This window comes from Paecilomyces variotii (assembly GCF_004022145.1).
Source record: "Paecilomyces variotii strain CBS 101075 chromosome Unknown C8Q69scaffold_16, whole genome shotgun sequence".
In the NCBI taxonomy this organism is placed as follows: domain Eukaryota; kingdom Fungi; phylum Ascomycota; class Eurotiomycetes; order Eurotiales; family Thermoascaceae; genus Paecilomyces; species Paecilomyces variotii.
In genome coordinates this window covers 233,376-256,575 of record NW_021167155.1, presented here as the reverse complement: position 1 = coordinate 256,575, position 23,200 = coordinate 233,376, and the positions used below count along the sequence as shown (strand labels likewise).

At 50.0% G+C, this 23,200-nt stretch overlaps 7 protein-coding genes across 7 annotated transcripts; 2 read left to right on the top strand and 5 right to left on the bottom strand.

Moving 5' to 3' along the window:
* Nucleotides 1-2,182: 2,182 nt before the first annotated feature.
* Nucleotides 2,183-5,110, bottom strand: C8Q69DRAFT_481337 (1,4-alpha-glucan branching enzyme). Its single transcript, XM_028631594.1, has 8 exons — nt 4,866-5,110; nt 4,652-4,776; nt 4,490-4,589; nt 4,323-4,435; nt 3,582-4,273; nt 3,195-3,530; nt 2,516-3,146; nt 2,183-2,462 (listed from the first exon to the last, which is right to left on the bottom strand). Exons 1-8 carry the CDS (start codon nt 4,891-4,893, stop codon nt 2,436-2,438), a joined length of 2,052 nt encoding a protein of 683 aa, XP_028481505.1. The 5' UTR covers nt 4,894-5,110; the 3' UTR covers nt 2,183-2,435.
* A 171-nt stretch (nt 5,111-5,281) lies between these two features.
* On the bottom strand, nt 5,282-8,039 carry C8Q69DRAFT_510630 (putative alpha-1,2-mannosidase; the record flags this gene model as incomplete). The annotated part of the gene is made up of 5 exons (XM_028633203.1): nt 5,282-5,741; nt 5,800-6,566; nt 6,626-7,059; nt 7,115-7,656; nt 7,723-8,039. 5 exons carry the CDS (start codon nt 8,037-8,039, stop codon nt 5,282-5,284), a joined length of 2,520 nt encoding a protein of 839 aa, XP_028481504.1.
* A 1,644-nt stretch (nt 8,040-9,683) lies between these two features.
* C8Q69DRAFT_408843 (putative amidase) lies at nt 9,684-11,453 on the bottom strand (the record flags this gene model as incomplete). The annotated part of the gene is made up of 5 exons (XM_028628221.1): nt 9,684-10,694; nt 10,750-11,015; nt 11,068-11,135; nt 11,191-11,312; nt 11,364-11,453. Coding segments are annotated over 5 exons (1,557 nt in total), but the record flags the coding sequence as incomplete, so codon positions are not given.
* Nucleotides 11,454-12,588: 1,135 nt separating this feature from the next.
* C8Q69DRAFT_515541 (Alpha/Beta hydrolase protein) lies at nt 12,589-13,992 on the top strand (the record flags this gene model as incomplete). Its single annotated transcript, XM_028633368.1, has 3 exons — nt 12,589-13,252; nt 13,329-13,856; nt 13,934-13,992. The coding sequence occupies exons 1-3, from the start codon at nt 13,000-13,002 to the stop codon at nt 13,990-13,992; spliced, it is 840 nt and encodes a 279-aa protein (XP_028481502.1). The 5' UTR covers nt 12,589-12,999.
* A 1,483-nt stretch (nt 13,993-15,475) lies between these two features.
* On the top strand, nt 15,476-16,282 carry C8Q69DRAFT_488861 (ferritin-like superfamily; the record flags this gene model as incomplete). Its single annotated transcript, XM_028632074.1, has 3 exons — nt 15,476-15,580; nt 15,631-15,734; nt 15,790-16,282. The coding sequence occupies 3 exons, from the start codon at nt 15,476-15,478 to the stop codon at nt 16,280-16,282; spliced, it is 702 nt and encodes a 233-aa protein (XP_028481501.1).
* A 99-nt stretch (nt 16,283-16,381) lies between these two features.
* Nucleotides 16,382-17,389, bottom strand: C8Q69DRAFT_515533 (Alpha/Beta hydrolase protein; the record flags this gene model as incomplete). The annotated part of the gene is made up of 2 exons (XM_028633367.1): nt 16,382-17,258; nt 17,349-17,389. 2 exons carry the CDS (start codon nt 17,387-17,389, stop codon nt 16,505-16,507), a joined length of 795 nt encoding a protein of 264 aa, XP_028481500.1. The 3' UTR covers nt 16,382-16,504.
* A 938-nt stretch (nt 17,390-18,327) lies between these two features.
* C8Q69DRAFT_515523 (hypothetical protein) lies at nt 18,328-20,876 on the bottom strand (the record flags this gene model as incomplete). The annotated part of the gene is made up of 6 exons (XM_028633366.1): nt 18,328-19,253; nt 19,308-19,442; nt 19,501-20,051; nt 20,144-20,311; nt 20,399-20,567; nt 20,763-20,876. The coding sequence occupies 6 exons, from the start codon at nt 20,874-20,876 to the stop codon at nt 18,498-18,500; spliced, it is 1,893 nt and encodes a 630-aa protein (XP_028481499.1). The 3' UTR covers nt 18,328-18,497.
* Between the last annotated feature and the right edge of the window lie 2,324 nt (nt 20,877-23,200).

Sequence of the window (23,200 nt, the reverse complement as noted above, 5' to 3'; positions counted from 1 at the left end):
GGTTCCTCTGCGGGCAAACTCTATGATCCTGGGTGAGCGAGCAAGTTGTTTACCACGTCTCTGTGCTGGTTGAGGGAACGGGAGGAGAAGACTAGTTACCGGCTCTCGGCAGTCAACAAGGGCCTTGGCAATAATACAAACGCCACACTGAAAGGATATTATTATTCCGTCCTGGGTTGCGAGTGCTTAGCCAGCGAGCTTAATTCATCGATGGAAATCTCTATCGAAATCCTAAGAATAAGCAGCAGAAGAGGGTTCGTAGAGCGATCAGGGGCCTGGAGGCGTTAGTTTAGCGGCGGACGTTATAATGCCTGGGATGCCCCCTGTTGTCGTATATGTAAGTACTGTACAGTGTGCATGGTGTACAGTGTGCATGGAAGCGATGTTCAGCGAACCCTCAGCTGACATGCGCCGATATAGTTAAATGCATGTTCTCCGCGCCGTTTTCTTCCATTTCTTGAGCTGAACGAGACCCGAGGACTAACTGGGAAGTAAGGGAGAAGATCCTTGTCTTTCGACAGCCAAGAATGTCCATCGATTTTCTGAATTAGGGCATTGAGGTGGCCATACCTTAATACAAGACAGGATCAGGGTCAAATGGAGTTGCTGCTGGCCTCTTCTTTTAGCAAATAGCCACATGACTTACTATATGATTCTGAAGCAATCACGAACCAATACTATCTGATGTCGAAAATGTCAATAGGAGACCGCCAAACGCTGATCCTGTAACTGCGCCCAAGAGCGTGTGATGACTTTTACCTATATACATTTAACCAGGATAGGAATGTACTCGTACTGTTCAACTGGCGAGAATAGCATCCACAGCTTCTGTTGATCGTTTCAACGTTGAATAACAAGCCGCTTTGGCACGTTTAGAACGTGCATCATATGGGTTGAGCGCACCAATATCGAGCAGGTATCTGATTTGCCACTGCCAGAACCCAATCGCTGATCTGTCAGATGGTCATGTTGAGAACGAGAAAAGAAATCTGGGATTCAATTCATCATGCGGTCGCCACACTTCTGGAACTATTCCCTGCGACACGCTAAGGCCTAACCAAGCAATATGTTGCGATCCGTTACTATTTCATCCGTTCAGGGGTAAAAATATTATGATGAATGCCTGCCTTCCTGGACATCGCCTGAGCTGAAAATTCCTTCAAACACTGAGATGGACCGGATGTCGGGGATAATCTCCGTTTCATATACGCTAAAAGTGCAGGGATCGGATTCCCCGATCATATCACAGATCTCTTGAGTCAGCGAAAGCGTTTCTGACCGGGTTTATTGCGCGTCGGAGGCAAATTTTTCGTTTGGTCTCTATCCATGTCAGCTATGCGGAGTGCTAGTAGGTGGTAGATGTTTATCGCCTGAACCTCTCCTACTTACTGCACACCAGCAGCTTTCGTCTGAATCTGATATGATGGGAAATTGGAAAGCGAGGTGTTATCTGGATCTTCGGCATCAGTGAGGCAGATGGGATAAAATGGGAAGGTGCGTACCTGGATGATGCCTAAGGATCTCGAAAGTGTTAAGGACTGTGCAAAAAGAATCCAGTCATAATCTTGTCCGCTACTGGCTTCACGCATGCACGATGGGTGTCCGTCATCCAAGACAACATTGAAATAGCTGTTGTAGAGAAGCATCTTGACCAGCGGCGTCTCAATTCCCCAGCAAAAGCCCAGTGACAGGTCGAATTCAAGATTTATCTCAGGCAGCCACATGTTCTGTGGCTGATACTGACCTAGTCTGGAAATGCGATATTTCTCATATGTATGTACCTTGTCAGAAATCGCATCGCACATTTGCTAAACAAACATTCAGTTAGCGGACTCAGACCTAATTCTGCCAAAATTCACCTTTGTTGCGCCCGTGAAGAAAGGACGAGGAAAACCCACCCAAATTTTGTGAAAACTAGTACTGGCCCAGAGCAGGACATCATAGAAATTCAGACATGATCTTATCCCTATGGCGCAAGAAAAGCCTTCCTCTCTGGTGCTTACGCAAAATCCAACCCGCAAATGTAACGGTGGAACTCAGACCAATCTGTGATGATAAGCACACAATATCAGTCACATACGAAACGAGGGCTGTACTCCGAGACACCACTCTCTGAAGCACCATGTTTACGGACTAATATAGAAGACCAAGAGATGCGCTATCATCATTCTGAATCATCGACTCATAACTGTATAGATATAGAATATAGAATTTACTCATTCAAACATTACTTTGACATCCGACAAACTGGAGAGGATATGGTAGCATTGTTGAGATTACCCATTGTTCGAGACATGGGCAGTTATTAATGACAACGGATCGAAAATGCGATAAAGACTGCAGTCTTGCGCAGAATAGAAAATGAAACAAAGTAGGCCCAGGACATCAGAGAGTGTATTGGCGTCAGCGGTAATGTGCATTCGAAGTAAATTAATTTACAGCGTCTCCTCCAAAGCTAGAACCTATAGAAATGTTAGTATATAATGTGGAGGATGAAGAATCTCGAGATACGTACAAGTGCTGTCCGTGTCGGGATGTAGACCTGCACAAAGTTCTTTCTTCCGTTCCATGGTAGATCGGTGGTGAAGAACCTCGTTTCCTTCTGGTTACGACCGAAGCCACCAAACTCGGTGTCGTCGGAGTCGAGTACGATGCGGTACGTACCCGCTGTTTCGACACCGACGCGATAATCGGTGAAGCTGTTTGTTGGGTGGAAGTTGAAGATCCAGAGCAGGCCCGCGCGCTCGAACACCAGGACCTTATCTGTCTCGTTCTTCAAGCTCACATACGCCTGAGGCGAGTGGAGCCAGCCGTATTTCTCTTCTGTCAACTGCATCGCGCGATCGAATTCGTTCAGGAAACGGTATCGCAGCAGAGGGTCCTCCGTCAGGTTCAGCTGGCGACGAGCATACCAGAAAGAGTTGCCGTTGCCCTCGCGTGGGAAGTCAAGCCATTCGGGGTGACCAAACTCGTTACCCTCGAAGTTCAAGTAGCCCTCCCCACCGAGACCATGGGTGACCAGACGGATTAATTTGTGCAGTGACATGCCACGCTCGATGATAGGCGTGAGTGGTGAAAGAACTGACATGTGGTCGTACATCTCCTTATCGCAGAGCCACATCATCAGGGTTTTATCTCCGACAAGTCTGCATTGGTCAGTATACGCTTCAGCATCGAGGATAGAAGAAACTTACGCTTGATCGTGGCTCTCCGCATAGGCTATTGTCTTTTCTCCATGTCTTCTGTTTGTGAGCGTGAAGGAAAGGTTGCCCATATCCCATTCATCGTCGGCCTTCTCTTTCAACCACTTGATGTAAAGATCTGGGACAGCCATTGCTAGACGGTAATCAAAGCCAACTCCACCGAGGGAGAGTGGGAGACATAGTGCAGGCATTCCTGACACATCTTCAGCCACTGTGATAACCTCAGGATAGAGCTGATGAAGCATTTCGTTTGCTATCTGCAGATACATCACGCCATCTTCATCAACCGAGGGCCCGAAGTATTCGTGGTATCCACCGGAGAATCCACTGCAACGGTCAGCTCAGTTCAACTAGTACAAAAAACGAAGCATCACTTACGTCCCAATGCCGTGGTGAGTATAGAGCATGCTCGTGACACCATCAAATCGGAACCCATCAAACCGATACTCTTCCATCCAGAACCGCAGGTTGCTCAGCAGAAAACGGAGGACTTCGTGATGACCGTAGTTGAACAGGCGACTGTCCCAGAGCTCATGCTGACCCTTGCCACCTCCATGGAAGTACAGATGATCAGTCCCGTCGAACATGTTCAGACCATCCAGCACATTCTTCGATGCATGACTGTGGACGACATCGAGGAGAACGACTAGACCGAGGCTGTGCGCGGTGTCGATCAACTCTTTCAGGTCTTCTGGGGTACCGTATCGACTGCTGGCCGCGAAGAAGTTATTGACTTGGTACCCAAAACTGGCATAGTAGGCATGTTCCATAATGGCCATAAGCTGAATCGCGTTATATCCAAGATACTTAATGCGCGGTAGCATATTCTTGGTGAATTCCTTGTACGTCGCGACTCTCGTCTCCGGGGACGAGATACCGACGTGAGCTTCGTAGATGCGAAGACTCTCGGGCCTCTTTGGGCGTTGCTGCTTGAAGGTATACCGCTCCTCCGCGGGCGGGTTCCAGAAGACGGCTTCGTAAACAGGCGACACTGACAGATCCTGGACAACACGCTTGATCCAGGCTGGCAGTCTGTCAATACGCTCTCCGCCGGGTATCTCCATCGTGATCTGGTCGCAACGTCAGTAATCACCACCAACCCTGGCCCGGAGAATATACCTTCAGCTTGCTATTATGCGGAATAGCAGGCATTCCATCCTTCGCCGGTAGAGTCACTTCCCAGACCCCGAAGTCGTTCTTCTTCATAGGCGTCGCGGTACGATCCCAATTATCTACCCAGTCAGCACTCTCTTAGCCCATCGTCGAATTCTAATCCGGAAACCCACTGAAATCGCCAATCAGATGGGCCTGGATCACATTGGGTGCCCATTCTCGATAGGTAATGTCTCCGTTTGCGCTGACATTGAGCCCGAATTTCTCGTAGCCCTATTCAATCAACCCGTCAGCGAATGCTTCTTTCATTATCATCAGATAGGTGAATCCCATACCTTGCTAAACTTCTCCAGTCCACCTTCACTCTCCTCGATGGCCTTGATCCATTTCTGCGCGTAACTGAAGCGGGTGCGCAGTGCCTCCTTGTAGGGCTCGAGCCACGGGTCCAGCTGGACGACGCCTGGACGAATTGAGCATAGGACGACACTAGGGGAAAAGCCAGACAGAGAAAACATGAAATCAACAGACAGAGCAGAGTCTCTCACTGACCTGTGCCGTCCGGGGCCTGGGGCATCATTATCGTAGCTTGGAGATGGAAGCGTCCTGAGATTGGGAGGCAAAAGAGACGGTCAAGGAGTATTCTTCGAGACAATCGATTGTTTATCTACCCAGAAGAGGAGAAAACGAAGCGGAACCGTGGGTCGAAGGCAGGCTTTTCTAGAGTTATCAGGCGATGCAACGAAGCTGGACTGGATGCGGGGAGAAAGACCAGTCTGGATGCGCTCAGACCGCCCGCGGGACGTGATGTCATGTCCCCGCGTTTCCCCATAATCAACTACTTACTACAAGCTTCAAACACAGATACGCTTCATCCAATATATACTGTGCCTATCAATGCTATATACTATGTACTATAGATATGCTATATATCTACGCTGCTTCTATATATTTACGCATACCCATGCTCATGCCTCTGAAGCAGGGCTTGGGGGCACGTCACCCGTCGCCCAATCAGTCGGGCTATCACCAAGGACGAACTCCAATGTACCTCCTTGGGCAAAGACATCGTCCCAGGTGAGCCAGTTGCGATTCCACGGGTTTCCGTTGACCTTGAGGCTCTGGACATAAAAGGAGCTGTCACCGTTGCCATCGCCGCCGGTGGAGGTGATCTGAAGCGTCTTCCCACTACCCAGGTCGATCGTCAGGGACTCGAACCACGGGGAGTGGATCAGGAAGGTCGTCTGGCCCGTGATGGGGTAGAGACCGATGATGTTCCAGAGGAGCCAGGTCTGCATAGCGCCAGCATCACTGTTGCCAGGAAGACCAGCCACACCGGTGTTGTAGGTCTTGGCGACGTTTCGGGATCGCAGCACGGACAGGTCTTGTCGGTTGATATAGTTGTATAGGTACGGGATATTGAACATTCTGCACCTGGTCAGCATTCTGGAAATAATGTCAACGGACCTCCGCAGAATTAACTTACGGCTCGTTAGTAGAGTCGAAGATGATCCCCGTACCACCTCCAGCACCTGGAGTGAACATTGTCTCCAGACGCTTCAGAACTGTGTCAGGACCGCCCATCAGATCAATCATGTGCTTCATGTCATGCACGCTCGCCCATGTGTACGCCCACGAGCTGGCCTCGTAGTATGGATCGCCCCAATATCCGCTATCAGTCAATGGATCAGTGGCGATAAACCCAGTGGTGTTTCGGGGCACGACGAAGCCCGAGAATCCCAGTGATTGCTGGTTGGGGTTCCAGTGATTTCTCCAGTTTCTAGAACGGTTCAGGTACTTCGCTGAATCAGCCTGGATACCAAGGCCGGAAGCCACTTGGTAGAGGCCGAAGTCGTTGCAAGAATACTCGACGGCGCGAGTTACGGCCCGCGTGAATCGAGGAGTGATGTAGCCGAGACTCAGCCAGTCTGGAAGAGCTCCACGGCCCTCCTTGGTTGAAGAATCCGGTGCCATGGGATCCGGATCGTTGTTTGGAGGGGTTACTTCGGCATCTTTCAGCATCGCCTTGTAACCGTCCTGCCAGTTGACGGCGCCGCGGACTCCCTTAACATACGCGTCGGCCAAGATGTTGTCAGCATTGGACCCGCCCTGCGTGCGTCCATTGTAGTTAGATGACCGCGCATCAGGCATGTAGCCCTCGTTGCGCCAGATATCGATGAGAGATCGGATCTGCTCCTCGTACACATCTGGCTGCAGGACCTGCATCAGAGCGGTAGAACAGCGGAAGAGATCCTAGAACAACAGTCAAAAAGGCCACAGCATGACCAAAGTCATTGGGGAGGCAAACCAACCCAGTAAGTGAAGATATCCTCCCAGTAAGGCTCACTGGAGCTCCAGCTCGGGTTCTCGCCAGTTTGATTGGTGGGAATCAGATGCATGAAATACAACGAAGTGTACAACAGTGTCAGGCTCGTCTCGTTTGTGTTCGTGGTCGTAATCTTGGATAGCACTTTGGTATTCCAGTCTGCTTTCGTGTCGTCGACGACCGTCTGCAGGTCAGTTCCAGGTGGAATCTCGGTCTGCACATTTTGGCAGGCTTGTGCGGTGGAGATCCAAGAGATTCCAACCCGCGACACGACTCGAGGGCTGCTGAATGTGAACAGACTGCCGACTCGGGTAGCGCCTGCACTGGAGAATGCAGATCCACTGGCCTGTTCAACGCTCCCACTAGCATCAGTGCCACTATAAGTCTTGTTGCTGACGGGAGCAGTATCAAAATGTCCGCCTATTTACAATCAGCAACCTATTCCTTCCGCAGGATCATTCAACCATGCACATACAGAAGTATATGTTCCAGTCTGGTGCCCTATTCCAGCCGTTGTCATAAGTTCCATAGCCTTCATAATGGCCGTCAGGGAATACTTCGATCTGACCACCTTCATAGTTCTGCCCCAGACCCTGTCCTCTGAAGGAGGGCAACACATGTGAGACGTCGACGAGGATACTCCCCGACACCCCTTCCGGGAAGGTATATTGGTACATACCAGCCCGCTCCGAAGCAGCGAGCTCGACGGTGACATTATCCGTCGTCTGGGCCTTGTAGTATCCCACGGATGCTTGGTCTGCGACAGCTCGCCCAACAGTCAAGTTGGACAATGGATCAGACACGACACCGACAATGGGAAGTTGAGAGACAGTGCCATATTTCGGAGCACCACCGGTTCCTTGCTCGTGCATTAAGCTGAAACCTGAAAAGTTCCCATTGGGTAGATAGCCGGAATAGGAATCCGTTCCTGGGACGAGCAGATCAGGTCCCAATTTGACCATGCCGAACGGGCGGGCGACTCCAGGAAAGTCATTTCCGCCATTTTGAGATCCCGTGCTAACCGCTGTTAGAACTGTTTCCTGTGGATAAACATTTACAACATATGTAGCTGATATCGCTCACAAAACATTGACATATTGCGTGAAATCCAACGACCGTGCCACCAACGAGCCAAGAACCGTGCCGGAGGACACATCCATGGAAAGCATGGCGAGCGAAGGGAAGTTTCTGAATAGACCAGAAAACACCGTCGTGCGGATTATCATCAGCAGTACAGACCGAATCCAGCACCACAGAGACGGGCCTTCGAACAAGGCTGCGATCTGAGAGAGAAAAGGCTCGGCTTCCTCCGTGGGCAGCGTAGATATGTAGAATCTAGCTCCCAGGAAGGCCTCCGCACCAAGCCATAGCTCGTGCAGAACCGGAGGAAGGAGCGACATGATGGACCCAGGTGATGATATCAATCTCTATGCTATAATATCGGCCCAGACAAGTCCAAAGCCGATACGCTAGTCAGACCGCGAATACCTATTACCCAGTGACCATGAAAGAAGCATCCGACTCTTCATTGGTGGTAGATCTAGATCTGGCGGAGATCTCAGAGGTGGCGGAGAGAGCACATGCGGAGATCAGTGGTTAGCATAGCAGGTTGTGGTGATGTTTAACGCTTTAGAATCCTGGATCCATCGCCGATAATCAGTCTCCAGCTTAGGACCCATTATTGCAGTAGCCTTAGTCTATCGCTCGGATCTGTGCCGGCTATCCGTGAGTTTAACCGGGCTACAGGGATGTATCTGGAGTAAGAGTAATGCGGATCTAGCTAGGTAGTTAGACTAGATATGTAACTAGCTAAACTGCTACCGTCGAGGAACTTGAATCCCAAACCTTGCTTGTATGCGAATCGCGGGCCACTGAGACGCCCGGCGCTTTGTGTTGTCTCTAACGCCACATCAAGTCGAGATAAACTATGCAAAAGAAAAAAACCCAAATACTTAATCTATAGATCCCCAGAGAAATACGTTGGCTAGACCTGTTAGGCCCGAATTTCCGGAATGTCTGCGAGGATGGGGAGCATTTTTGGGCTGCGTGCTTAAGTAGGTATGTATTATTAAACATGTACATACAGTAGAATGAGAATGAGAACCACTTCCTTCCTTAGTACTCTAAGTACTGTTTACTGACCCTTGGCACTGCCCTTTGTGGATTCCATTTTTTCGACTTTCCCGAACCCTTTGGCGCCCACTCCATTTGCGACAGTGTCCAAAAGCCAAGATACTACTGTTCCGAAGGACGAAAAAAAAAAATTTTTTTTCTCTATCCATGATTGGTTTTATCAAACACGCACGAGCGTAGTTCTACTCTCTTAGATCGCTGAGATGACTGCAGCGTCCAGGATAATGTGCATGATCGACAAGGTGGGCATCTCCGAACAAGAAGAAGCTGTTGAAGAACGTGGTCGAGATTAAAGGAGCGCGTGCTGTGATGGCTTTGCTAATTGGTTCTCGGGATTATTAAGCGGGATATCATCCGAAGATAAAGAAATGGGGTTGTTGATCGTTATACAACACTTCCACGGTGTTATAAAACAGGAATCATAGGATTTTTTAACAGTAGTCTTTTCAGCAAGTAATACTGCAACTATCAGTATGAGTTATTCTATTATTCATTATTAGCCTATTGACCGACGATGACCAGCGCCACGGTGGATTATTAACTAGTGAACTATGTAACTACATGTACTTTGTACTCTTAGGTATCTTATCTAACCGAGGCAAGCCACAATCAGACCAGACCGTAGTATATTCTTAAGTTCTCCACGACAGTGTCGAGATTTTCTATTATTATAGGCACTGATGGTTTCATGATGCATTAAATCCATGAAGATCCTCGATGGATAAAATGCGCCGTCATCTTTATTCGCGTGATGCTCTTAAGCTCGGGTTTATTAGGGTGAGGCCAGCGCTTCGGTCTTTGCAACAGCACTGGCATCGTCCCCGATAAGTGCAGTCATTGGATCAAGCCATTAATCTTCCTTTCTCTGGTATCTCTATTTATATCGCTACGAGACCATGACTTGTAGGCGCTCAGATTACAACGTCCTTCAGCTCCGTCCGCGGTTGGATATAATGGCTCAATGTCCCCCTTACCAATGTCCTCTGCTCAAATGCGTAGGCCATCTCGATCAGTGACTCCTCGCTCCACTTCGCACCCATGAAGCTGATCCCAAACGGCGTCCCTGGTCCCTGCTCCACGAGGTCTCCTCGACTATTCCATTCCACCTGGGTGCCTTTCGGATACGCGCCAAGCGGGACGGTAATGAGAGGCGCACCGACCAGAGCGGAAACAGGGTATGCCATGCCAGTTGGGAGGATGACGGCATCGAGGTTGTGCCGCTTAAGAGCTCCCAGGATCCCACCCTTGCCGCCAAAGTATAAGTTCTTCTGATAGATCGGCCAGAATTCTGGAGAGGTGTTGTTGATGCCCGCCGCAAGGGCAGCATCCCAGATCCCAGTGTCGCGGTTGGGATAGTCTTCCAGCGGGAAATGCTGGGTGAAGTTACGCAGTTGAGCGAGATCGTGGATATTGGTGGGATTGGTTTCGAGTTCTGAAAAGTACTTTGCGATATCGCTGACAAAATCAGCTTGCAGTATGCTCTCCGGAATGCTGCTGTTCGCATATGTGGCGTAGGCTGTGAAGTTGGCGTCCTCAACAATCGTAGCGCCTGCTGAGGCGATGATCTTGATAGCATTGTTGAAAGCTGCGATGATAGGGGCCGAATCATTTGTTGCGGACAGGTCAATGACGTTGCGGGCAACACCAATCCGCTTTCCTTGGAGACCATCCAATTTGCAGGCTCCAACATAATCAGGAAGAGATTCGTTGAATGGGATCGCCATCGTGTAGTTATCGTTTGAGTCTTTCCCTGCAATGGCTTGGAGCACCTTTGCGGCGTCCTTGACGGTCCTGGCCATGGGACCAACGGTATCCTGACGCTCACTGATTGGCACAACCAGGTACCGAGAGGTCAGGCCAACAGAGGGCTTGATGCCCACGAGATTGTTGAACTCACTGGGGCTTACGATGCTGCCGCTCGTCTGTCTCATGAGTCAGACGGTATCTACTGCTTGTACCCCCGAAGACAATGCTTACCTCTGTCCCAATGGCAGCAAACGCGAGACCCAGGTCGGATGCGACACCACTACCACTGGAACTTCCGCTAGGATCTTGCATAGGGAAATAAGCATCATATGTCTGCCCTCCATAGGCGCTCCAGCCATTGGAGCTATTATAGGAACGGAAGTTCGCCCATTGGGAGAGGTCAGTCTTCCCTAAGATGACCATTCCAGCTTCTCGAAGCTTGGCCGCCACAGTCGAATCGGCGGGTACCTTGGCTCCAACCAAGGCATAAGAACCGGCTAGAGTGCAGTCAGAAGCCAGTTCGAACAGGGACGCATTGCAGCATATTACCGGTTGTTTCCAGCTTATCCTTAGTGCCCAAGTTGGCCTTGATCAAAATGGGGAGACCGTGAAGTGGCCTGGTACCTTTTATCAGCGAGAAGTATACTGGCCAAAGCTACTGTAGAAACATACCCTCGAACCTTGCCGGTCATCCGTTCAATATCCAGTTGCATCGCGATCTGCCAGGCGTCTGGATTCAACTGTGTAACCATGTGCAATGTGTCATTGACCTCTTGAATCCTTGCAACATAAGTCTGTTAGTAGTCAGCGCTGTGCAGGTTCTGAAAGAGTGCAAGAATACTAACATTAACCAGATCGAGGCTGGTAAAACATCCTCCGCTGAGTCCAGCCTGAAGCTCATCCGCCGTAGCGTTTATCAACGGAGGGTATTCACATTTCGCTTGCCAGATCTTAGCAATTGACCCAAAGAAAAAAGAAGGAATTAAACAGCCGACTCACCTGTCGCTGAAGCATGACCAAGAGGCAAAACTGCGGACAGGGACAGCCCGACGCTAAATAGTGTCGCTAGCGAAGGAGCCATGATTTGTGCAGGACACGAGTGCGACTGAAAGTGGACCAAAACATAGGTCACATTGTGTGTATCGCGGTGACCATATCGACTGCTTTATATGTGCACTCTGTATCTACTTGCTCCTCCAGTTTATCCGTGCAAAAACATGGGAGCTTCCTGATCCCGCATAGCTTCTGTGGGGAAAGGTAAAAAGAAGCGGAGAGCAAGAACGGCGGTCTCTATCCGATCGACTGCACAGAGCAGACGTCGATGCATAACGGATTCTTTGTCGATATGCGCTGATTCGTCGTGTCGGTGGAAGAACAGCTCGACCGACAGAAGCCTGACCAAATTAGGAAGGACGATACTTAACAGCTCCTCGCTCGTGTTCCTATCGTGATAGTCTAAGTGATAAGCGACCGGCTTGCTACATTATTTGGTAGGATCACTGCACAATTCCTTTTCCTTCCATCTGTGCTGATTATTATCGTTCCTGGAAACATATCGGGCGATAGCGCCTCCTGGAGATGACAAGCAGAAACAAGGAACTGCACGAGACATCTTGGGAGGGGCCAAGTAGTTAAGTATAGCATTCGAGAACCGAAAACCAACTGAAGGAGCATTGACGCTGAAACTGCTCTTGGTTAACACCCACTTTTCTACGCATGCGGTTGCCATACTTGCACGGAGGTCTGCCAGGCGCATTTATTGAACGGATAGTGCAAATGCAGTGTTAAACTGCACTACTTATTAGCTGAGCCGTATCACGAGGTGCTTTTTCGGATCCACGACCCATAGAGCAGGTATTCTCCGGGAAGACACATGGCTCTGAGATTTCTTTCCTGCACTTGTCTCACGTTCTGACGCTTGTGGCAAGACGGTAATGGTGTCTACGTGAAGATGAGAGCAGGAAATATGGGCCTGCGATTCGACAAAGACCCGCTTGAAAGGAGATATGAGCAACCGAGTTCTCCTCAGGTACTCTAGATGCACCAGAAATATATGCAGTTCGAAAACCCTACTCTTCAAATTCAATATAGAAGAAGAAACGCCATCGGCACTTGCGAAGACACTGCAGACCACGTGAGAGCGGAGAGCCGAAAGCCGAAAGCCAAGTACTGTCTGAATAACTAGCAGAACTCAACATGCATTCTTATTATGTATCGAGAGATCCTGCATCTCCATGAACCGAGGGTTATGATATGAAACTCGGTTGATGGCGACATTGTCGAACCATCCCGATTGCTTCTTCAGACCCCGACGACGGGATCTGCTTACTTACCGAATCCCCGCGTTTGGCCCACCTCCATTGATCCGATGAGCATCATAGATGATCATGACAGACTGCAACTTATATAGCACACGAATAGTTGCATGTTATCAGCTAGGAAACACAATAACTTAGTATCTACATCTGACAGACATCCATAATGGCGTCCGCGATTACGTCCAACGGCTTCATTGCTGTCAATGATCGCCAGATATATTACGAGGAAGAAGGACAAGCCTCCAGCCAGACTATCTTCTTCGTCCATGGCCTAGGCGGTACTCTCAATACATTCCAGCCGTTGATAACCTCTCTTCGAAACTTCCGTCTCGTCCGATTTGATCTATCCGGACATGGCCGGAGTTCCGTACCGTCACAGAAAGCCACCATCGAGACATATGTTGAGGACTGCAAAGGTAGGATGACCTGAATTCGCAGACACCCCCGTCTTCTTTCGAGGAACTCATATAGTTGCTTACGCTCTATTGCCAGCCGTGATCTCCCACCTGAAGGCCAGGAACCCCGTCATTGTCGGGCATTCCATGGGCTGTCTCGTCGCCATGCATCTTGCTGCCAGTGAGCCGAATCTGGCCTCTGCTCTCGTGCTGTTTGGACCAGCAAAGGGACTTCCAGAAGCTGCTAAATCGGCCAACAGAAACCGCGCTGTTGCAGTCCGCCAGAAAGGTATGGCCGCAGCGGCGGATGCCATAGCCTCCGCTGCATTGGCTCCTCAGACGCTAGCATCGCGCCCAGAGATAGTGGGATATGTTCGTGAGCTGCTCTCCAGACAGGATAAAGAAGGCTACGCGATGGGCTGCGAGGCGCTCGCAGCAGCGACAGATCCCAACTGGAGCAAGATTCGCGCTAATCGAATCGTCATTGTTTCGGGCGAGGAGGATAAAGTATCTGCGCCCGCAACATGCCGTGCGATCAAGGAGAGCTTGGGAAACCGAAATGTCGAATTAGTGAGCTGGTCCGGAGTGGGCCATTGGCATACATTGGAAAAGGCATCGGAAGCTGGTAAATTGGTCAAAGACGTCGCGCAGTCATTGGGAGTGAGTCGATCACATCTGTGAGATAGCAACATATATCATCAGGATTTCCCACCGTAACGACGTGCGCGAGTAGGTTCTTTGTGCAGTTCAGCTGGCCATGAACCTTAGTATTCAAATGAAGTCATCTATATGCAACATAATAATTTCTTCTTCCGTCGACAGCATATCGCACGACCAGTTATATTTCGATTTCTGCCCTCGACCGCCATTGGCCGGTTAATTAAGGTAGGAAGACCACTAGCATCTCCTGCTATGGTCAATATGGATAGCGTGGTGAACAGGGATCTTGCATACCCCCGAATCCAGAACGGGCAGTATATCTATTTTACCCCAATTACACTCCCAGAGAGACTCTGCAGGCTTTTCCTCTGCCGTTTCCGCATCGCTATGTCGGTCGTGCCTTGAGAACTAAAAGCCATGTCTCCCTGACATTAGAAAGTATTGCTCTGCTTCATGTGAATATTGTAACTAGTTCTCATCCACATGTGGAGAGCCCGGACTATTAGAATTACAAATCCATATATCAACCAACCACAGGAGGACTCGTTTAGATTCCGTAGTGACGACAGACATTGCTATCGGACGGACAAGCGCTACATATTCATCGCTGCCTTTATGAAATGGATGGGAGTATCAGGGAAACAATAGAGTCATTCCAATGATGTCTTTTTTTCTTCTTCTTTTGAGATAATTCGAATGTTCGAATGTCTGATAGTATATAGCGCCATGTTTTAATCATCGCAAATCTTCAATCTCATTCGTTGGGAAAGGATACCACTAAGGCCAGGATGGCCAGTCCCGCTTCCCCCGGACTTTAGCATCATTTTCGAACCATAAACATTATTCTATTTGTCCTATTGAACATTATTCAACAGACTAGATGCGAAAAAAATATAAGGCCCCGCTTACTATGTATTTCATTCATCATACTGGCAACATACGGCCCTACCTTTCCCACAGGTACTACGTGGCAGCCAACATAAAAACTATGTCATGTTTCGCTCACCGTTGACGCAGCATCGGAACTCCCCAGTATGAAACTCTCGATAAACTCTCTCGATACCAAGCAGTGCGTTTAGACATAGGAAACTCAATCGCGATTCTAGATGGGCGCAATAGCTCTGGTTCCCCGACAACAAACAACGATACTTGAGAAACATCGAACGGGACTGTCGCGAGTTTCGTCTCCAAATGTCCATTGTCCACGGATCGGCTCCGATGGAGAAATCATTTTTTCTCATCATGACTCTCACTGGTACCTGACTGGGGTGATCGTGTCGAATTGACAGAGCAGCCGACATATCCGATGGCTGCTTCTTGGGAGTTGTGCGGAATCGGCGGACCTGGTATCCTATCAATTGATCGAAGGACCCCGTATGATTGTCGGGCCTAGACGAATTGCCCTTCTTGATATGTTGTCATGATGATCTGCTGGTTCGTGCTTCGGTCTCGACAGTAGAAGTATATGAGCACTCTATGCCCTTTGTGTTAGCGCAGTCTCCCAATGAGCAAGACAGACAGACAGACAGCACAAGAGGAAATAGTCTAACCATTAAAACTGATTCGAATTTTGATCTTATCAAGATGGCGCATAGTACTGAAGAAGCGAAGAGGGTGATCGCTGAGATGGCGAATACGAACCTCGACGACTTTGTGCGGGATAAAACATTCACCATTGAATTGGAAGAAGTATGGTCATCGATACTATACACGTTGCACTCTGGGGCTAACAGAATCAGTCAGTGAGAGGTCACATCCACGAGGAGTTGACCACCTGGATGTTCTACCGCAAGCTGGCAGCCGACTGCGCTCGTACCAATATCGCGCTGCATGGTTTCTCCATGTAAGCATTCCCTTTATCACGAGGGTGTTTCTGACCAGCAAACTGACCATTCTAGGCTCTGGCAGCGTCGTGCTACCGAGTGCCTCGCAGACATGTACTGGTTGGAGAAATACCTCATCTCCCGTGGTGGCCGCTCCAAGCCTACTGCCATTGAGGCTCCCAAGATCGAATGGCCTGACCACCCAGTCGAGCCCGTCCACCCGGTCAGGGAGGCTCTCAGTATCGAGAAGAACGTGCTCCAGGATCTAGAGCGATTGTGCGCGCTGGCTCAGAAATGCAACAATCACTCCCTCACGGACGCTATCCAGACGAAGTTCTTGCGTAAAGAATCCAAGCACGTCAAGGACATCGGTGACTTGCTCCAACAGGTGGTAAGAGTTTCCAAGCAGCCCGGTCATGGTCTCTATCATCTTGACAAGGAACTCCGTTGCCACAAGGGCCGCATCCCATGGTGCTTGCAAAATGACCCGGACTGCCAGGAGCCTGTTTTCGCAGAAATATCACAATGCGATGTTTCCAGAGGCCATGCGAGTAGCCATCATTCTTGAGCGATAGGTTCCTTATAATATGCTCCTAGCAGACAATGATTAACTCGATAGTAGTAAATTAAATCAACACTTTTCTGCGTGGAAATTCCCTCAAATTGCAAAACGTACTATGACCCGGGTATTCTCAACTGCAAACAAACGTCTACAATCCATATCATGACTTCCTTTCTTGTAAGGCCACAAGCATGCATAAAACTAGATGATAATCAATTATATACCCAACTATCTCTTGCCCGGTGATCCGACAACACAGGTAAATGCCCGATCCGGCGTCCCCTCCAGGGCGTTCTTGACCAAATTCCAAACATTCAAGTCGTACGCCTCGCCTATATGTCCGACGGGGTCAAAGGAGCAGGTGTTCTGGACGTATTCGTTCGTCACTCCGTCCTCTTCGACCCAGCTGGCCGTGCCTGAGGGAGTGACGAGTTCATCATCCTTGGATGCAATCACTGTCAATTGATTACCAGGTTGGTGGATAGGAGTTCCATCGTTCAGCTTCGCAATCGCCGCTCCACCAACGCTGAGATCGTCGCAGGCAGCGCAGCCAACAGCACGCAAGACATCGCCGACGGCTTCGCGGGTTCCGTTGCCGAGGAGGTACGCAAGGTCCCAAAGATTCGCAAAGGTGGTTCCATGAGTCGGAGGCGCAATGGCTACAACCTTGTCGATGATGGGGCTCACGCCCGTGAACTTAGGTACATAAAGACTCTGGAAGGCACCTTCAGAGTGTCCGACAAGGTTGATCTTGTCGGCACCGGTTTTGGTCTGGACTTCCTGAATGAAGGATGCGATCTCTTGTGCCGATTCATTGATGGGCTTGAGGCCTCCGACGAAGGGGAAACCATCGTATGCACCGTAGGTTATGGAAAATGTGCAATGGCCTTGGATCTGCAACCAGGCTTCGAGGTAGTTGAGGTCCTCGTAATATGTCGCGCCGAGGCCGTGGAGTAGAACGACCGGGTTCGGGTACTCGGTGCTGCGACAGGAGAAATCATTGTGAGGGCGTAGAGGTGACGGAGTACTGTTGGATGCTGTTGAGTTGGTAGGTAAACCATAGGCGACAGACGATGAGAGAAGCAGCCCAAGGGATAACGAGGGGAGAAACATTATGTCTGATATATGATGGTCCTCAACACGCAACAAACAGAAAGAAAAAAAAAATAGTAAACCGAACGAATGATTGGTTCAATTCCAGATCAAAGCATCAACGAGACTTTCCACGCACATATCCTGGGAAGCCAGAAAGCGGGCGACATCTTATACTCGACCCATACTGAGCTGCAGAGCTACTTGAATGATAGCTGAAATCAGCAGGCTCCGCTTATCTAGTGACCATTGTCCCGGAACCCAGGGGAGTAGATACGAGGAGAGTAACAACCTAACTCATCAAGACATGAAGACCCAGGCCCTAGCTGACTCTAGGCCTGCGGTCCGTCCCCAGAGTGTCGGGAGCCCGTACGAATACCTGGGAGTTTGTGACTGGCTGACTGCACACAAATGAAGATACGAGTTGTAGATATGGAGTTTAATTACTCTCGGGTCATGATTGGCGACAAGCTAGTTGAAGAACGCGGCGGGAACTATTGAAGCTTCCAAATAGCATTGACGAACAGGAACCGTGAGATCGCAGACGAGCAGCGAACGCTACTCTTGGGCCTTGGCTAGTGTTCGTCAGCTTCAGCTTTGGTGGGTCCAAAGAGATTCGGCTGAAGATCGCTTCTAGGGCCGGTCAGGGTCCTGGAGATATTCTTGTTTTTTTCTAGGAAGAAGCAGAAGAGCACATACCTCCACGGACCAGCCGGGGAAAACAAGCCGCCTTACTCCAAACGAAGAGAATAATGTCAGCTGTCTAGAAGAATTCTTCGAGTCAATCATCCATGTGCTTCCATTAACTAACTATATGACCCTTATCCCTTGCGAGACTCCGCTGGATATCACTTATACTCTACAAGATACACGAACACCGTCGCCTATATTAATTATATGAGTCGTGGCATATCACATTATCATCGTCGTCATCGTCATCATCATCGTGGAGCAACTCAAGAAGCCGTCCGGATGACTTAGGCCTCAGTCGTAATGTCTTCTCTGTACGCATGGGCTTGAAAGACTGCCAAACTAGTGTTCCCTGTCGTCATCTACGCGAATCTCGCTGATCAGTCGTTGCCCGTGATGACCCAATCCTCCGGTCGCTTGAGTATGTCGACGTGTACCCTCATCCACCTTCTACTTTCGGAGGGGAACCAGCCCTCGGCGAAATTTCCGGCATGGAACTACCCCAGAAACTCAGTGAATGGCGCTTTTCGACCAGGCGAAAGATCTCTTGCATGAACTCCCGTTCCACGCCTTTCGTGGGCAGGGCTTCCCAGGCCACGCGCACAGGAAGTGCTAATCGATTGATCATATTGCCCGGGGCTTGCCGCAGATAGCACTCCATACTGCGACAGATGTTGCAAGCTAGAGTATATTGCTCAGCGGGCGTCACCCGGCCGGTCGGTCGAGTATCAACCGAGGACAGAATCAGGCGAGTCGCATAGTATACACACATGGTCTGTGCCAGTCGGAGGTCCGGGTATACAAGCGTCTTTGGTGTGATGATCTTCATGGTGCGCAAGTCGCGACAGCGGAAGACCGGAAAGGAGTCATCGCCCTGAGAATCCACCTCCTTTGGTGATCCCGCTGGGTAATTGTCTACCCAATCCTTTTTCCACTGGAGAAATCGCTGCGTGAGATCTGTAACGCCGTTCCAGAGCTTTGTCTGTTTGGCAACCAATTCTCCGTTACCCAGTACGCCAGAGCTCTGTGATGCCTCCAGGTCATCGTACTGTGCTAACACGGCCGGGATGTCTACCACAATATCCAGGAGATAGTGCAGAATATCCTTGACGGTTGTGCCGGCCGACCATGGAATCGTCTTCCACGCCTCTTCTGCGAAAAACGAAGGCCGTCGATTCACAAGCGCAGCTCCAACCTAAGACCATCTTAGCACACAGCAGTCACGGTAGTACGAACAGAAGCGACATACCCAATATGGTCGCAACTCGGTGAAGAGAAGGTGCTCGACGCCATATATATGGTTCTCAGCGCCTCGGTGCCGAAATAGCTGCATCGCTCCCATGGCGTGGGCAGCGATTGAACCTTGAGTGGTCCGCTCAATACTCTAATTGGACCAAGTCAGTTATTTTCTCAGTGGAGTTTGGCACACCGATCATGCGTACCTCAAATGCCATAAGAAGCGTCACAGTGACCAAGGTCGCCTCGGATCGGCTCCGTTCAGGGTCCAGCAGTGCTTGCTGCAATGAGCGCAATACTTTGGGGTACAGCTTCAACCCTGAAGCCTCAATGCGTGGGTCTTGAATAGACCGGCCAAAGAAGGTAGTGGAGACGGCTTCGAAGGCATTGGAGATCATGGGAGAAAACATCCGGATCTCGGCACCGGCTCTGATCGCCCCAGCACGGCCGGAACTGAGATCTACCTCTGGACTGAAAGCATCGACAAATCGCTGAAGGAAGACGTCGAGCGCTGGTGACTGAGGCGCAAATCGGGACACGGGCCCGCAGACATACTGCTCCTCATCGCCAAACTGCGATTCAGATGTCCCGACAGACGCTCCGAAACCACCACTGGTTCCATAGCCGTCATCGGTGAACTCATCGACAATGCTATCTGCAGAAGGCGTCCGGCTCCGTACGGGGAAATTCCTTGGTGGAATCGATGGGGGCCCATCTGTAACTATGCTGGCATCTTCCGGGTTGGCTTCGGGGTAAACTGCGGAGACAGATGCAAGTCAGACTGGAGGTTTCACCGGCGTCTCTTACTTTTGGACCTGTGGATGATTCGAGAGCACGGGAGATGCCTACCTGTAGCTTCATCGGCGGGTCTCGGTAATAAAGCCGGTCCATCTGCACTACTGCGTGAAGCTCGGATCTGCCAGATGATACTGTTGACCACGTCCAACGGCGCAGAGCGGATCGATTCGAAGACACGTTCCAATTCGGCCAGCCGCCTGTGTCCCTGGGCGCGATTTCCTGAAGCAAGCTTGCGTTTAGCCGGGTATCCTTGTTTGACGCAACCGCGGCCAATCCGCCCAAGTTCTCATACATAAAGTTACTTACCTTGACTGTTAATCCGACTGCGCAGCTCTGAGATCTCGGTCCTCAGATTTCGGATCTCGTCAGACTGACTGATGGGCTGGAGTTCATCCTCGTCGAGAGGATTATCGTAGACGCATTTTGAGGGGTGGCCATGTGCACAACACGCGTGGCACGGCTTAACACGGTCGCACTGTAGATCAGCTCAGCATGGCGTTTCTGGTTAGATTTTCTTAATCATTTGTCCGCGGGATCGCGATCGTAGCTGTTTGAGTCAAGGCTTGTCATATCCAATCTGACAGTTGGCACCCGTGCGGGCCGGGCCCACGGGCATCAACGGTCAGGCGTTGACAGGCGGGGACAGAGACATACTCTATCAGAAACGTACCTTGACTTTGCGTAGACGACATACGCGGCATGATCGTGCCTGACGATTCGCAGCCTTCCTCCGGTCTATCGTGGCGGCCGTGCCCCCGGGGTTCTGGTCCTGGTCCTCGACCATGTGGCATGAGGATCAGACAATTGAAGCTCGCTCAGTCGTCGATAGGGTTGACTGAGGGAGACTATCCGTGCAGTGAAGACAAAATGAACACGTTCGGCGACCAGGCGTCATGTTGCGGCCAACGAGACGGCCGGATTTTGAGGGACGAGATCTCGGAGGACATCGCAAGAGATCTCATCGCGGTTTTAGCTGCTGCCAGCTGGACACATCTGATCCAGCAAGGGCAAACAGGGACTAATTAGACCCAGTCCGAACTGGCCCGGGGAGACGACGTTTGCTAAACGGTTGGCCACGGGCGTGGCGGGTCGAGAACGAGCTGTCATCCATTAAGGTCGACTTACCCCTTCTCGCTAGAGGGCGTACCATCGTCACACGGACCGTACGGAGTAAAGTCTACCAACATGGTAAGTAATAATTCCCACAGTTGTGGCATGTCGAAGTAATGCTCTGCCGCGCCACGGTGAAGCCGTACACCGAATGAGGTCCCTTAGAGGGCAAATCACATCTAGACATTGTAGCAGCCATGGCAATACCCCTACTTCATGCAACGCTGGAAAAAGTAATAGTAAATTCAAGCTGAAATCGAGTTGACACATCCAGAATTCAACGAGAACACGGCCATGGCCCGGTTGGTCTGAGCTCCGCGCGGAACGACCGAAATCTACCATAAGTGCGCAACTTGTGGAGATGAAGTATCAACTAACGGCCGTAACGAGAACGGGGACCCATACTTCACCGACCGTTGAACTGATGCTGGGGCTTGGGGGTACGTATGTACATAGCCCAGGTTTCCGGTAGCTAGCTATTCATCTACTCCAAAAGAGCCGTGGCACTGCGGTTATCATTAGGTTTATAGACATCAAGAGGGCTCACGATTATTTTGGAACTGTAAACTTCAGAAATAGCAACTGAAATGTTGAGCAAGATATCGTTGGATACAACCGAATTGGCTGAATGGAATTGATGGCTTTGATGGCCATTATGCATCATGAATTCGGCTCGATCATCCGGATGTCCACAGGCGTGTCTGTTAATGCTTGTCTAGCCTGTGGTCTTGGTCTTGGGGCGCTGTGACGGGCTTGCATGGCTTATGGTACTGCCATGCGCAAAAGACCAATTAAAAGGATCGGAAACCATGTTCACACATTACTCTAAGAAGTCGAGATCTTCTGTGCCGCTCAAGAACACACATTACCAGAAGATCGGAACTGGCCATGACGCCAGCAGTCGATGCGTCGGCCAACGAAAATTGCTCTCTCTGAAATAATAATCATGTTGCCCGGAGAAGGCGGCGATCAGTGTGTGGCGATGATTTAATGCCATTGACTGCATACTCCGTATCGGATTGCGATGTTGTCAGTTAATTAGCTGCGGAAGATGATGGCACGGACAATTGACCTTTTTTTTTTTTTTTTTCCAGCAACCTCCGAGTCCAATAAGTGAAAGCTGTTCCTGAAACGTCCCTTGCTCATCAATATCTGCAGCAAGACTCGATTAATCCACGCGAAAGAGCATATGTCTTGTCGTTGTCAGGTGCGAGGGATAGGAAATATCCACGCACATATACGCCACATGCAGGGTTTGCCGGTATAGAACATGTCGTTGCATTGGGGATGCATAACATTTGCTCTTGTGTCGAATTTTCGAATTCCAGGTCTTGAATCCTATGTCAAGATGCCGTCTGGATACGCCGCTCCTCTGCCTTCATCGTCTATCGTCATAACATCCTCCTGTCAACGTATTGTCAACGGATAGACTTCCAATTTCGCCAATTTGAAGGTACCCGTGGGACGCCGTTTATCGCGTGGAGTCATTAATGCGTGTCTGGCGGAATCGATGAAGTCAATCTTGACTCTTGACGCTGATCAGCGGTCGACACCGCCAAGGTTGTCGTCCCATGACATTGTTGCAGAGAGTAGACCGGAGCCATCATGAACTGATATACGGCCAGTCATGTTCTGAAGTCCTCGCCCCAAGAATGAGGCGTCCACGATGGTGGGATATTGGATTATCCAATATCCACAGTATGGGAGACGATATCATGGCTGGCTGAGCAGTGGGCCAAGCCAGTGAATCAGAAGGGAAAGAGATGGAACGGGCCGACCGAGAGAGTCCACAATGAAAGTAAACCTCGCAGCAAGGGGAACTTCGGTAATCATCATCCTGAAGACGTACCGAGAAAACTTTTGCGTCTATCTCGCGGAATAAATCGTTGGTATATCCTGAAAAGATGATATACAGTACAACATGCCTGCGCGATAGCATAATTAGCTGTTGCTGTCAGCTGTTACTATCTATCTCCGCTTCCTAAGGGTATACGATAT

Bases quoted from the DNA above. Each gene is read 5' to 3' on its own strand.
- C8Q69DRAFT_481337 (XM_028631594.1), bottom strand. From the start codon at position 4,893: ATGATGCCCCAGGCCCCGGACGGCACAG. The intron at 3,147-3,194 runs GTAAGTTTCTTC...TGACCAATGCAG, and splicing joins GCGGAGAGCCACGATCAAGC to ACTTGTCGGAGATAAAACCC. The intron at 2,463-2,515 runs GTACGTATCTCG...ACATTTCTATAG, and splicing joins TCCCGACACGGACAGCACTT to GTTCTAGCTTTGGAGGAGAC.